The 13,440-nt window shown below is 51.3% G+C and overlaps 1 protein-coding gene across 1 annotated transcript in view; it reads left to right on the plus strand.

The window, feature by feature from the left end:
* The first annotated feature begins 689 nt into the window (after window positions 1–689).
* Window positions 690–13,440, plus strand: part of VWC2 (von Willebrand factor C domain containing 2) — a 130,767-nt gene continuing 118,016 nt past the window's right edge. Inside the window, exons 1-2 of the mRNA XM_086398609.1 lie at window positions 690–809; window positions 2,048–2,849. Of these exons, the coding sequence (XP_086254735.1) occupies window positions 2,151–2,849 (699 nt within the window). The 5' untranslated portion in view covers window positions 690–809; window positions 2,048–2,150. The remainder of the gene's footprint in view (window positions 810–2,047; window positions 2,850–13,440) is intronic.

A 13,440-nucleotide genomic window follows, 5' to 3' on the forward strand; every position in this document is an offset into this window, starting at 1 on the left:
AGTCGCAAGACCAGGCTGTCCGCGGGGAGGAAAGCCAGAGGGGGCCAATTAGGAAGGAAGGAATTAAAGGGAAGAATAAAGGAAAGGAAAAAGCCCAGATGGAAGGTCCAGCGGAGGGTGAATGACAAGGCTGGAGGATGGCAGCCGGCGGCGGAGGTGGGGAGGCGGCTGCGCGGGAGACTGACAGGTGGGTCTCGGCCGCGAGGTGGGCAGCGGGGCGGGAGGTCTTCCAACCCCCGGGTAGCGCCGGCCGCCACGGCGACGCCTCCCAAACCCCGGCCGCAGAGGAGGGCGGGGAGCGCGCGGGGCGGGAAGCGGCTGCGGCAGGGGAGGCGGGAGCAAGGGCTCCCACTCCGGCCTCGGGGCCCGTCGCCCGCCCGCCGCGCTCCGGGCGTCTCTTCTGCCTCCTACGCGCCGCGGACACCCCAGCCTCCCGGCTGCCTGGTCCGGGGAGCTCTCCGCGCCTGCCCGAGAAGAGCAAGAATGAGTTGGGGCGCCCCGGGGCGCGATTCGTGGCGGAGACGCAGGGACCAGATCGGAGGATGAGCGGCGGAAGGCGGCGCAGAAACTGACGCGAGTTGGGGCCACGGCTCCCGGCCGCCGGCGCGACGAGCCAGACCGCGGAGACGCCCTAGCCGAGTGCACGCGCCGGGCGGAGCGCGCGCAGGTGGGGCTGAGCTCTCCGCTGTGCGCTCCGCTCCGGGCCCTCGCCGGCCGGAGGATGGGCGCCGGCGCCCAGGGTCCGTGCCCGCCGCTGCTGCCCCTGAGCCCGCCGCGAGCCCGGCGTCCGGCCGGCGCCCTGCGCTCATGTATGTAGGCTGGGCGCCCGCCCTCGGAGATGAGGATGCATGCTGGGTGTCCGCGCCCCGGGGGCCCTTCCGCATCCCTGCTGCTTAGGAGAAGTCCCCCCACCCCAGACCCCAAGTTTGTAAATATGGTTGATCGCCTGGATGAGGTCCACCGGGCTGGGGCTGGAAATGAGCAGAGGGCACAGAGGAGCCCTGCTTACTGTAAGAGGGTGGGGAAGCGGAGGAAGCCACTCCGGGGCGCACAGATTTGGGGAGTTGGACGGCTAGGTGGAGAGAGACTGGGCGGCCAGTACCCTGCAGCGTCTAGTCTAGGGTTCTGTCGGCCCTTTTGGGCCGCAGAAAGTTTGGGAACCAGAGAGGTTTTCGGAGACCGGGAGACTGAGGGGCGTTCGCCCCCGCCCTCCATCTCCAGCCTTCTCCACCGCACACCTTCAGTCTGCTGGGCCTTCCTGCTCCAAGGCCACGACCCCCTCCAGGGTCAAAGAAATTAGGAGACTGAGCGCTGCGGCTCACACGAGGGTCTCTGGTCTGCGCCCGGAGTCGCTGAGCCGCTGCCGGATGGCTGGCGGAGGAAGAGAAGCCTGCGGAATCCCCGACCCGCAGCCGGGAACTGGGGGTGGGCTGGGGGATAGTCGGGGACCTTCTTCCCCCGGCAGCCGGGTCCGAGCTGGAGAGCGGGGAAGGGGCGTCTGCGCCCCGCACTGGCGGCGTTTGAAAAGTTTTTCAGATGAATCACCGGGCCCTGCAAGGTTTCTTCCCTTCCTTCCCTCCCCTCTTCCCCAAACGCCCTCAGGCAAGCGAGGAAGGGTTTCCTTCTTATTTTTCTGCACAGTCTTCACCGTCCACTCCACTGCGGAATTCTCCACTGTGCGACCTTTGGGGAAGTGTGGCCGGGACCTGAAGAGGGGCGCGAGGCGCTGGAGTTATGTGGCTCCATCCGAGCCTTGCAGGGGGCGCGGGCCCAGCTTGCTGCATCCCCACCGCTCCACCACCCGCTAATAACGACGACAGGGGGCACACTGCGGGTCGGTGTTTTTCTGGGACTCGCCTCCGTGTCCAGGCCCGCAATCTTGGATCTGTAGGACCCCCGGCGGCGCCCGGGCGCCGGGAATGCAGCCCCTGCCCTCGTGGTCCGGCGAGTCCATCTAGGGAGCCTCGGGGTCGGGCGGCTCGGGGCCGGGAGGGGGCCGGGCGCGCGCGGGCCGCGGGGCTCAGCTGTGCTGCTGTTCTCTCCGCAGGGACGGCGGCTCCCGGCTGGCGGCGGCGCGCCCCCGGGCTGTGAATGCGACTCGCCCCTCGGCCGCGCTCCCCGCCCGCCCGCCCGCCGGGACGCGGTAGGGAATGCCCAGCTCCACTGCGATGGCAGTTGGCGCGCTGTCCAGTTCCCTCCTGCTCACCTGCTGCCTGATGGTGGCCCTGTGCAGCCCGAGGATCCCGCTGGAGAAGCTGGCCCAGGCGCCGGAGCGGCCGGGCCAGGAGAAGCGCGAGCACGCGTCTCGGGACGGTCCGGGCCGGGTGAGCGAGCTCGGGCGCCCGGCGAGGGACGAGGGCGGCGGCGGCGGCCGGGACTGGAAGGGCAAGAGCGGCCGCGGGCTGGCCGGCCGGGAGGCGTGGAGCAGGCAGAAGCAGGCCTGGGCCGCCCAGGGCGGGGGCGCCGGGGCCGGGGACCTGCAGGGGCGACCCCGCGGGGACACCCCGCACGAAGAGCCCCCGGCCGCCGCCGCCCAGGACGTGGCGGGTCCGGAGTCGGAGCCCACGCCTGAGCCGCCGGAGGAGTACGCGTACCCGGATTACCGGGGCAAGGGCTGCGTGGACGAGAGCGGCTTCGTGTATGCGATCGGGGAGAAGTTTGCTCCGGGACCCTCGGCCTGCCCCTGCCTGTGCACCGAGGAGGGACCGCTGTGTGCACAGCCCGAGTGCCCGCGGCTGCACCCGCGCTGCATCCACGTTGACACCAGCCAGTGCTGCCCGCAGTGCAAGGAGAGGAAGAACTACTGCGAGTTCCGGGGCAAGACCTACCAGACCCTGGAGGAGTTCGTGGTAAGAGGCCAGCGCCCGGGCGACTTTGCACGTCCCAGGAGCCGGTGAGCTGGCTCCTCGCCCCCACTTTGGAGAAGAGGCGCCCTGTGGTTCTCAGAGGTGGACCGCGCTGTGCCTGTGTCCCCTCTCTTTTTCAGTGCAGAGGTAATTTTTGAAAGCCAAGTGCCCAGCTGACATGCATTTGCTCCAAAAGGGTTGCCTTAGAGTAAAGCCCGTGGCACCAAAGCCCAAGCAAAAGTACTGGCTGCGCTTTTAACCTTAATTGGCTGCTCCGGAGTTAAAAGTGTTGCTGCTGAAATGTTCACCCTGTTTTCAAATACAGGGCAATTTACCTTGCTGTTTGGGATGTATTCTTCAGTTAATAGTTCATTAAGGGAGACTATTCATATAAATAAGCCATTTCCCTGGATTATGTGCTGGGTATCAGGCAGATGTTCTAGAAATTAAAACAAAACAAAACAAAATTGTTGCTGATTGGATGCCAAAACATGGTCCATGGCAAAAATAAGTCCAGGTTATGGTTTTTTAAATGGTTTTATTTTAGGCGAGTACTGGTCATAATATTAGTACTGCTATTTCCTGAATGCCTACAGTAATGTCCCACCCCCAGGCTGCATTTTCACCTATACTAACTTAGTTAAACCTCAAGCTAGGCTATAAAGTCAATTGTGATCTCTTACCTCCAGCTGATGGAGAAGAGGAAACTGAGACACAGAATATTTAAATAAGGTGTCCAGGGCAACACAGCTGCTAAGAAGCAGATTCAGTGCCCCAAGCCTTCTTTGATATTCTAGGCTCTATTTACACCAAAAGCGCAGCCCCACGGGTGCTGGGTGGACATACTGCCCAGTGGGTGTGCTGGCCAGGGGCTAAACTTGCCCAGAGCCCTGCTTCTTCACTAGTGGCCCTGGCAGACCACCCACACCTCTGCTCAGTCTTTCCAGCCCCCCAGGGTTGGCTCAGCCTCTGGCCTTCCTGGACTTGGCCAGTTGACTTGGCATGCCAGAGTTTTTCTGGGCAGCAGAGGGTGTCCTGGGACTTCCGGCCCCCAAAGCTGAGTGAGGAGGCAGATGGGGAGGAATCTCCTCCAGGGTCTCCAGAACGGAGCCTCTGAGATCTACAGATTGAGAATGTGGCCAGGGTGTGACATCAGGTAGTGAGTTTCAGGAATGAATTCCTGAGTGCTGTAGAAACACTCTCTTTCCTGTCATCTGTAAAGTAAGGCTAGCCATTCCTTAAGGCTCCCTGGAGTTCTAACCACCTGACATTCAGGGTCTAACTCCAGGCAAACATGTTGAACACAATTCTTGGCTTCGACCCTTTGGAGAACCAGACAACTTTGATGAGAACTTTATGGGAACCAGGCCCTGGCCATACAATAGAAGTCAGGAACTCTGCTTTCAAAATTCTCCTAGAGGACTGAAGAGCCAGACAGATGCCTCTCCAGAAGTTTTGAGTGCAGCCCGGAAGTGCAGAAGCAAAGCTGGCCCTGGGAGCTAGTGGGACCCAAAGGAGCCACCTTCTGTGTTGGCCAGAATGGGACTGTAGCCAAACAATTCCCTGGAGTTTCAGGTTCATCAGAAAGTGTTATAAGATCAAAGACAAGGAGTTAATTTTTTTATTAATAATATTTACTGTCTGCACTATGTGTAGTAACATAATCATTTCTTATGTATCCCACAAGGCGGGCTGAGGAATTACTAACATTTTGATCTCAGAAGCCCAAACACATCACAGAGCAGCCATCACAGGCAGAAGGAAGAATTCAAATCTGTTTGAGTTATCCATTGCTAAATGCTGGATGCCATGGTCTGTCTGTGTATATGGTTGGTGGGGGAATCTCCTGGTGGATTTCTGTTTCCAAAAATTAGTGCCTACCCTGATGGCTCAGCTGGTAAAGAATCTGCCTGCAATGCAGGAGACTCAAGTTCGATGCCTAAGCCTAGAAGATCCCCTGGAGGAGGAAATGGCAACCCACTCCAGAATTCTTGCCTGGGAAATCCCATGGACAGGGGAGCCTGGAGGAGGGCTCCAGTCCATAGGGTCGCAAAGAGTCAGACACGACTAAGCATGAGAATGAACAAATGAAAGTGGAATGTGTTTCCCACTCTGGAGATGGGAGAATTTAGCAAAAGGGAGTTTGGAGAGATGATTATCTTGGGAAGAATCAAAATATTAATAAAGCTATTTTGAGTGTATTAAGTGCATCTTTCATCTTCAAGTGACCCTTCATTCTTAACTTTCATCCAATCATTACCAGCTGCTAGGATGACACATGCATGAGGGTTGAGCAGCTGCTGCAAAATTTCCACTGTATTCCTGCTCCTATGACATATACAATTGCATAAGGATTTCACTGTATATATCATGCTTGTTCATTTCTGTTAGTATCAGGAACATTTGTAGGTTTTCCCTGATTTAGTGCGGCTTTGTGCATGTTTCCTTCCAAGACCAAAAGGATGCAGGGCTTTGTCAGGGGTGTTGGGAGGTTGAGCTTAGAAGGGTTTAGGGTCAGCTGTGGTGGCTCACTGGTAAAGAATCCACCTGCAATGCAGGAGGCCTGAGTTCAGTCCCTGGCTCAGGAAGATCCTGTGGAGAAGGGAATGGTTACCCACTCTAGTATTCTTGCCTGGAGAATCCCATGGAGTGAGGAGCCTAGCAGGCTACACAGTCCTTGGGGTCACAAAGAGGCAGACACAACCGAGCAACTAAGCACACAGGGTCAACCGTGAGTCCGTGGGGCTTGCCCCCGTGCCTGGTCTGGGCCCACTGGGCTTCCAGGAGGTCTGCCAGGGCTTGCAGGTTGCATAGCAGAGGAAACAGAAAAGGGAAGCATTTTATATCTGAAGCTCTGGGGGCTTCTCCGAAAAAAATGCAGTTCAGTGGAGGTTGTGGTCTCAAGGGTCACACATGAAACACTGCTGACCATGGCAAAATTGGAGGTGAAAGGGAGGCTGGTTCTGGTCCGCTTTCCCTGAGGCACGCAGGCGCTTTGGTAGTCTGTACTCTACTTTCTGAGAGAGAGGAGATTACGGATGGAGACTGGGAGCTCGACAGAACTGATTCTTGTGCCTGTGATGTGTAGGCAGCCCCAGGCAGAACATCACTTCTCCCAGCCCTCCTGTGGGTCTCTGTCCTGGGGGCCTCTCTGCAGTCACTGTGCCAGCTGCACACTGGAGCCAAATCAACTGAAACCTCAGAGTTTAGAGCAGATAAAGGTATATTTATTGCAGGGCCATGCATCCAATAGTCATATATGGATGTGAGAGTTGGACCATAAAGAAGGCTGAGTGCCAAAAGACTGATGCTTTTGAACCATGGTGTTGGAGAAGACTCTTGTGAGTCCCTTGGACTGCAAGAAGATCAAACTAGTCAATCCTAAAGGAAATCAACCCTGAATATTCATTGGAAGGACTGATGCTGAAGCTGAAGCTCCAATACTTTGGCCACCTGATGCTAAGGGCTGACTCATTAGAAAAGATCCTGATGCTGGGAAAGGTTGAAGGCAAGAGGAGAAGGGGATGAGATGAGAAGGGTGAGATGGTTGGATGGTATCACTGACTCAATGGACATGAGTTTGAGCAAGCTCCAGGAGATAGTGAAGGACAGGGAAGCCTGGCGTGCTGCAGTCCATGGGGTCGCACAGAATTAGACATGACTGAGTGACTGAACAACAATAACAACAAGGCAAGGAGCATGGGGAGGGAGAGGGGTTTTGGACAAGATTTTACAGGCAAAATTTGGGAGGTAGGCTGCTGGGTGTGTAACCCTCCTCTGATTGGTTGGTAGTGAGGGCTCCAGGAATTTTGTGCTCAGCCTGAAGTTACCATTGTCCAGGAGGGGGCGTGCCTTACTTTCTGCAAAGGAATTCAAAGATAGATATCAGAGGTCTGTGTCCATGACCCAGGAGAAACTAGGGCCCTCCTCCATCTGCATGACTGTTTCTTTTTGCGTTCTTCATGCCCCTAATTATTGATGTTTGAATCTGCCCTTTGGAACTCAGGGAAGGTCTTGGAGGCTGAAATCTTTGTCCTACAAAGGAGAAATAAAATGCAGAAAGGTTTTTATACTAGGGAGGGCCCCACAGAGTCCTGCTCACTTTCACTCTCTGCCCAGTTTTCTCTGTACTTCAGTCTGTCTCTCCCTTCTCTCCAGGCTCTTTACCCCTTTAAAACCCTCATTCCTTACAGCCTAGTTGATCTTGGGCAGATGTCAGCTGAAGACCTCACTCTTCAATGAAATACCATTGAGCTGCTAATAATACTTAGAGTAATACCCTCATCCCGCTGGGGGTGTTTGCAATTTCATTTGTATATCCAGATAAAAGCATAGTTACTACTAGAATGCCTTCCATTGCCTCTCAAGTCATACCTAGTATCCTGTTCTTACACCAACAAGTCTCCAACTTTGAGTAAGGAAGCCTGTCTCTTGGTTTATATTTTTTATACATGAACACCTTTCCGTTTGCTTAACAAAATCCCACAGACGTGGTGGCTTCCACAGTACAAGTTTGTTGTCTTACAGCCCTGAAGGCTGGGGGTCCAAGATCAAGGAGTGGGTGGGGCTGTTTCCCCCAGGCCTCCCTCCTGGGCATGTAGATGGCTGTCTTCCCGAGTGCCCACTTGTATGACCTTATTTCACCTGGACGGCCTCTGTCAAGACCTTGTCTCTAAGTACAGTGGCATTCTGAGCTCTTGGATTTAGGATTTCAGTGTCTGAATCTGGGAGAGGACCCAGTCCAGCCTGTAACATTGGTGTCAGTGATCAGAGTTGACCTCATAGGCTTGGGTCCAGGGAGGCGTAAAGAGTGTGGTGGGACAAGGATGCATCAGCAAGAGTGATTGGAAGAACGAATTCATAGACAAGGCGCAGAGGGACGGGTAGCACACAAAATGCCTGAGAAACATAAATAAAACATAATGAAGCTGCCCACACAGATCGCGGTGATCCAGTGTCTGTTCCATTCAGAGCACCATTTCAGGAATTATCATGCTACTTAAGTCAGTGGGTGCTTGTGTCACACGAGGGCCTCACTTTTAAATGTGCCCCTGAGAACTTCCATGCAGACCAGCAGCAGGTCAAATTTGAAATTCTTTCATTAAAAAATGACTCCATTTTGAGCAACAGAAGAACTTGTTCCCCTCCCGGGAACCCTGATTTCTGGGGACTGTGAGGACAGAATTGGGGTCTGCAGGTTTGTTTCCCGTTTCACAGAATCTCATGAATGTGGGACTCCCCTGGGTAAGGCCACTCAGGAGAACTGAACTTTCACTTTGCTTTTGTTAGAATCACATCAGTTCTGTGTGTCCACACTGGTTATTGTGGCAGATCAGGAGCTCTGATTGGCAATTGTATAAGCCTTTGAAGAAAAGAGAAAATGAATTATTAATACGTGCTCCTTGCTAGGCTGTCTTTCAAAGCACGGGGAAAGTTGGACAGGAAATCAGTGAATGAGGGAGTCACAGGTGAGATGTTTGGGGACCACTGAGTTACATGCCTTTCCTAAGGCCTCAGCATCTGGCTTGCTACAAAATCTCCTTTCTAGGAGTTTATTAATGGAAAACAACCTACATGAAATTTGGAATCAAAAGCATCATCATCTCAACAGATCTGTAATGCAATTATGAGAAAGTGCCAAGAAGGAAAAAGACACAATTGTCCATGTTTTTCAGTCTAATAGGATTTGTATTCTTTCTACTGATGCTACTTAAATCAAAATAATACTATTATTGTTTTCCTTTGCAAAAGAACATGAACTGAGTTGTATAAAGTGGACGTTCTTTTATGGAAGTCAGTTTCATGTGTGTGTGGTTGCTACCACTGAGTTTGTTTTGGTTCCTAGTAAGATTTGATGAATTTTGGACTTCTTAGTTTCTGCCTTTCTATCTAGAGCCATTTAAGTGGTAACAATTTTATTTTTAAAGCAAGGAGAGTCCATATGGTTTCTCTAGATCTTTCGATGTGCCCCTAACTCAGGTGGGAGAAACTTAATGTGAATGACTGCTTTTTTTACCTGTTCCACATGGTACTTTGTATGCACATATGAGATAAGTACTATAAAAGTTCCTGCAGGACAGTTGTTCATATCCAAACTTTCCTAAAAACTCTGGTCCATAAGATCTTCAATCTATGCCAAAATGTCCTTGATATCTGTATGATCATTTGGTCCAATCCAAAACTTTCAAAAGATATTTGCTCCATGCCAAGAGGTCCTTGGCATGGAGCAACGTGCATGGACCTAGAGATTATCACACTAAGTGAAGGTCAGACAGAGAAATACAAATATCATATGATATTGATATCACTTATATGTGGAATCCCCAAAATAATGACACAATTGAACTTATTTACAAAAGAGAAACAGACTCACAGACAGAAAATAAGCTTATGGTTACGAAAGGGGAAGGCTGGGGAAGGGATGATCTACGAGTTTTGGATTAACAAATACACATTACTATATATAAAATAGTTATTTAACAAGAGCTTTACTGTATAGCCCAGGGAACTATATTCAGTATCTTGTAATAAGCAGTGATGGAAAAGAATCTGAAGAAGTTATCAGTTCAGTTCAGTTCAGTTCAGTCGCTCAGTCGTGTCCGACTTTTTGCGACCCCATGAATCGCAGCACGCCAGGCTCCCTGTCCATCACCATCTCCCGGAGTTCACTCAGACTCACGTCCATCCAGTCAGTGATGCCATCCAGCCATCTCATCCTCTGTTGTCCCCTTTTCCTCCTGCCCCCAATCCCTCCCAGCATCAGAGTCTTTTCCAATGAGTCAACTCTTCACATCAGGTGGCCAAAGTGCTGGAGTTTCAGCTTTAGCATCATTCCTTCCAAGGAACACCCAGGACTGATCTCCTTTAGGATGGACTGGTTGGATCTCCTTGCAGTCCAAGGGACTCTCAAGAGTCTTCTCCAACACCACAGTTCAGAAACATCAATTCTTCGGAGCTCAGCTTTCTTCACAGTCCAACTCTCACATCCATACATGACCACAGGAAAAACCATAGCCTTGACTAAACAGACCTTTGTTGGCAAAGTAATGTCTCTGCTTTTCAATATGCTATCTAGGTTGGTCATAACTTTTCTTCCAAGGAGTAAGCGTCTTCTAATTTCATGGCTGCAGTCACCATCTGCAGTGATTTTGGAGCCCAAAAAAATAAAGTCTGACACTGTTTCTACTGTTTCCCCATCTATTTTCCATGAAGTGATGGGACCAGATGCCATGATCTTTGTTTTCTGAATGTTGAGGTTTAAGCCAACTTTTTCACTCTCCTCTTTCACTTTCATCAAGAGGCTTTTGAGTTCCTCTTCACTTTCTGCCATAAGGGTGGTGTCATCTGCATATCTGAGGTTATTGACATTTCTCCCAGCAATCTTGATTCCAGCTTGTGCTTCTTCCAGCCCAGTGTTTCTCATAATGTACTCTGCATATAAGTTAAATAAGCAAGGTGACAATATACAGCCTTGACGTACTCCTTTTCCTATTTGTAACCAGTCTGTTGTTCCATGTCCAGTTCTAACTGTTGCTTCCGGACCTGCATATAGGTCTCTCAAGAGGCAAGTCAGGTGGTCTGGTATTCCCATCTCTTTGAGAATTTTCCACAGTTTATTGTGATCCACACAGTTAAAGGCTTTGGCATAGTCAATAAAGCAGAAATAGATGTTTTTCTGGAACTCTCTTGCTTTTTCCATGATCCAGCGGATGTTGGCAATTTGATCTCTGGTTCCTCTGCCTTTTCTAAAACGAGTTTGAAGTTATATGTACATTGATATTTATATATATATAAAACTGAATCACTTTGCTGTATACCAGAAACGGACACAGAATTGTAAATCAACTGTATTCATTAGAAAAGGAAAAAGTACCTGCTCTTTGGTCCTGTCCCAAATCATTTGGCATGGATTCTTTGAACAGGACCAAATTTTAAGGGTATTTTGGTGTGGCCCAATTGTCTTACAGACGTTTTAGACAGGACCAATATCTGCTAACCTAAAAGTTTAGTCTTTTATGACAAGAAGAAGAAAACCAACATTTATCCAGGGATTATATGTTTATATGTTGGGGGTGTGATTACACAACAGACTGATGAGTTGGTGGTGTTTTCTTTAAGGAGAGAAAACTAAGTTTCAAAACAGTTAAGTAACTTGATGAAAGTCATCAAGCTAGTAACAGGGTGTGGGGGGCAGGATTTGAGTCCTGGTCTGTCGGACCTTTCCTTCCAGCCCTGCTCCCTTATCTTCCTGATCCCAGGGGGTGGAGGGGCATTTTGTGTGTGGCTGGAAGAATTTCTGGTACCTGGAAAAGGAAAGGCTTATACTGGCCTGGTAAACACTGAATGAATTTGGTTGTGTTTATGTGGATGTATGTTATGTTTCACTTATAACATAGGGGACAAAGCCATAGGGAACAAAATGAGCATCTGTGGGCTTCAAAGTATGAAATCTTGAGTTGTAAGGAGAACATGAGCTCTGAGCCCCGGGAGCTCCCTGAGGGCAAAGAGGAAGGTTCCAGTAGGTTCCAGATCTTGACCAGGGGGTAGGACCTCAAAGGTCGTCAGGCCGGGGTGGCAGATTGATGGACTGACAACCAGCCCTGGCCCAGGGAGTGCTCTGCTTGGCTCACAGAACATCAGCTGTTTGTGTCACTGGAGAGGACATTTAACAAGTGAGAAGTTCATACAGATACTTCAATTGCCAGTTTGCATGAGAACAGGGGGAGTCCCAGATGGTAGCCATCTGCCAGGGCCAAGCTGCTTTTTGAGAAGGGCTTTGGCTCCCCAGGAGACCATCTCCCCGCTGGCCTGACTTTCCCATGGTCCTGCAGTCATGTGGCTTTGTGATGCTGTCTGTTCATAAGTGAAGAGGTGTCACCGTATAAAACCAGCAACTTCTTCAAGATCAAACAAGCCAGCCTGCATCAGAGGCGGCTCAGGGACCCTGGCCACCCTCTCCAGCCTTGTCCTTCAGTTGGCATGGATAGTCAGTCTCTAGAACTTCAAGGACTCTGTCCTTGTGAGCCCTTGTGTCACTGTGAGCCCTTGTTCTATGCCCAAGGATGATAATCGTGCACGCTCAGTTGCTCAGTCATGACCAACTCTTTGTGATCCCATATTCTTTGCAACCCCATGGACTGCAGCCTGCCAGGCTCCTCTGTCCAAGCAGTTTTCCAGACAAGAATACTGCAGTTGGTTACCATTTCCTCCTGCAGGGGATCTTCCGAACCCAGGGATCGAACCCACGTCTTCTGCATTGGCAGGCAGATGCTTTTACCACTCCACCAACTGGAAAGTCCAGGCAACAGAGCCTCCTTGTTAGCTGTTAGGAAACTGTAGAGAGGATCTTGCTTGTCTGTCATGTTATAGGAAGGAGGTGAGAGATGTGAGAACCCACAGAGCTCTGTACAAATAGCAGAGCAAAAGCCTGCTGCTCATGTGGCCTGGGGGGGTGGGCTTCTCAGGAGTGGTCCTGCCTCCAGTGAGGCACTTGGTCTCCAGGAGGATGGCCCATGAAGAAGGTCCTCATTGTTAGGAGGTGACTCTAGGGGGCTGTGTGTTCCTGTAAATAGTCCTTCCTCGGATCTGATACATCCCAACAGAAAATTCATTCTTGCATTTATTTATTCAATAAATCTTTGCAGGCATTGGCCTAGATCCCGGTGATACGGTGACAAACTGCCAGGTCCTTCCAGTCAAGGAGCAGGGACCTTGTAGAGAGAGATGTGCCCGGAGGTTGGTCATGGGGCACGGGGTGTCTGCCGGGCAGGTAGGTGGAGGCAACTCATTCAGACCCCACGGCTGTTGATGGTTTGCCTTTAAATGGCAGAGGAATCCTGGGGCTGATTTTGAGGGGAAAGACCAAGCCTGTTTCAGATAGAACAGTTGTGAGCTTGAGTAAAGGTTCCAGTTTTCCACTCAAGTCTGCAGCCCCTGTAGCCATCCTTCATGGCATGGTTCTGACCACGTAGCCGGAAATCCTTCTTGCTGCTTATCTGTTCCAAGGCTGAGATCCTGCCAGCTGGATTTCACTTCTCTTTCTATTTCTGCCGGGCACTGGGGTGCGGCCAGGACACAGAGTGCCTTTCGAATGGATGCATAAAGCAATGATGTCAGGCATCTGCCCATGGCCCTGTGAGTTCTCAGGGAGGCCCTGGCCCGTGGAAAAACAGAGCGTTGGAAAATTAAGGCTCTGTGCATTTCTGATCATAGCACAGGTGATTTTGCCTGAGAATATGGAAGACTTATAGCCTGAAAACCCACTGTTTTTATAAAAGTCATGAAATCTTGGATCTCATACAATAAAACACATCTTCTTAAAAGCACATCAGAAATGGCAAAAAGACACACACACACACACTCACAGAGAAATTAGTCTCTGGAGGTGGACATCAGAATCCAGAGAGGAAAGTCAGCCAGAGGGGCGGCTGGCTTCAGGGGTGGCTGGCTGACAGCCATCACTGATGCCTGGGACCTAGATGCTTGATACTTATGGCCAGGCTGGGGCATGTGGCAAGCCCAGGACCACAGGTGGAGAGAGTCAGATCAGGGTATGTCTCATAGAAGCAGGCTCCCCAGAAGAGTCTGTCCTGCA

Source organism: Bos grunniens, chromosome 4 (assembly GCF_055505025.1).
Source record: "Bos grunniens cultivar Pamir isolate PY7600 chromosome 4, Bosgru_T2T1.0, whole genome shotgun sequence".
NCBI lineage: Eukaryota > Metazoa > Chordata > Mammalia > Artiodactyla > Bovidae > Bos > Bos grunniens.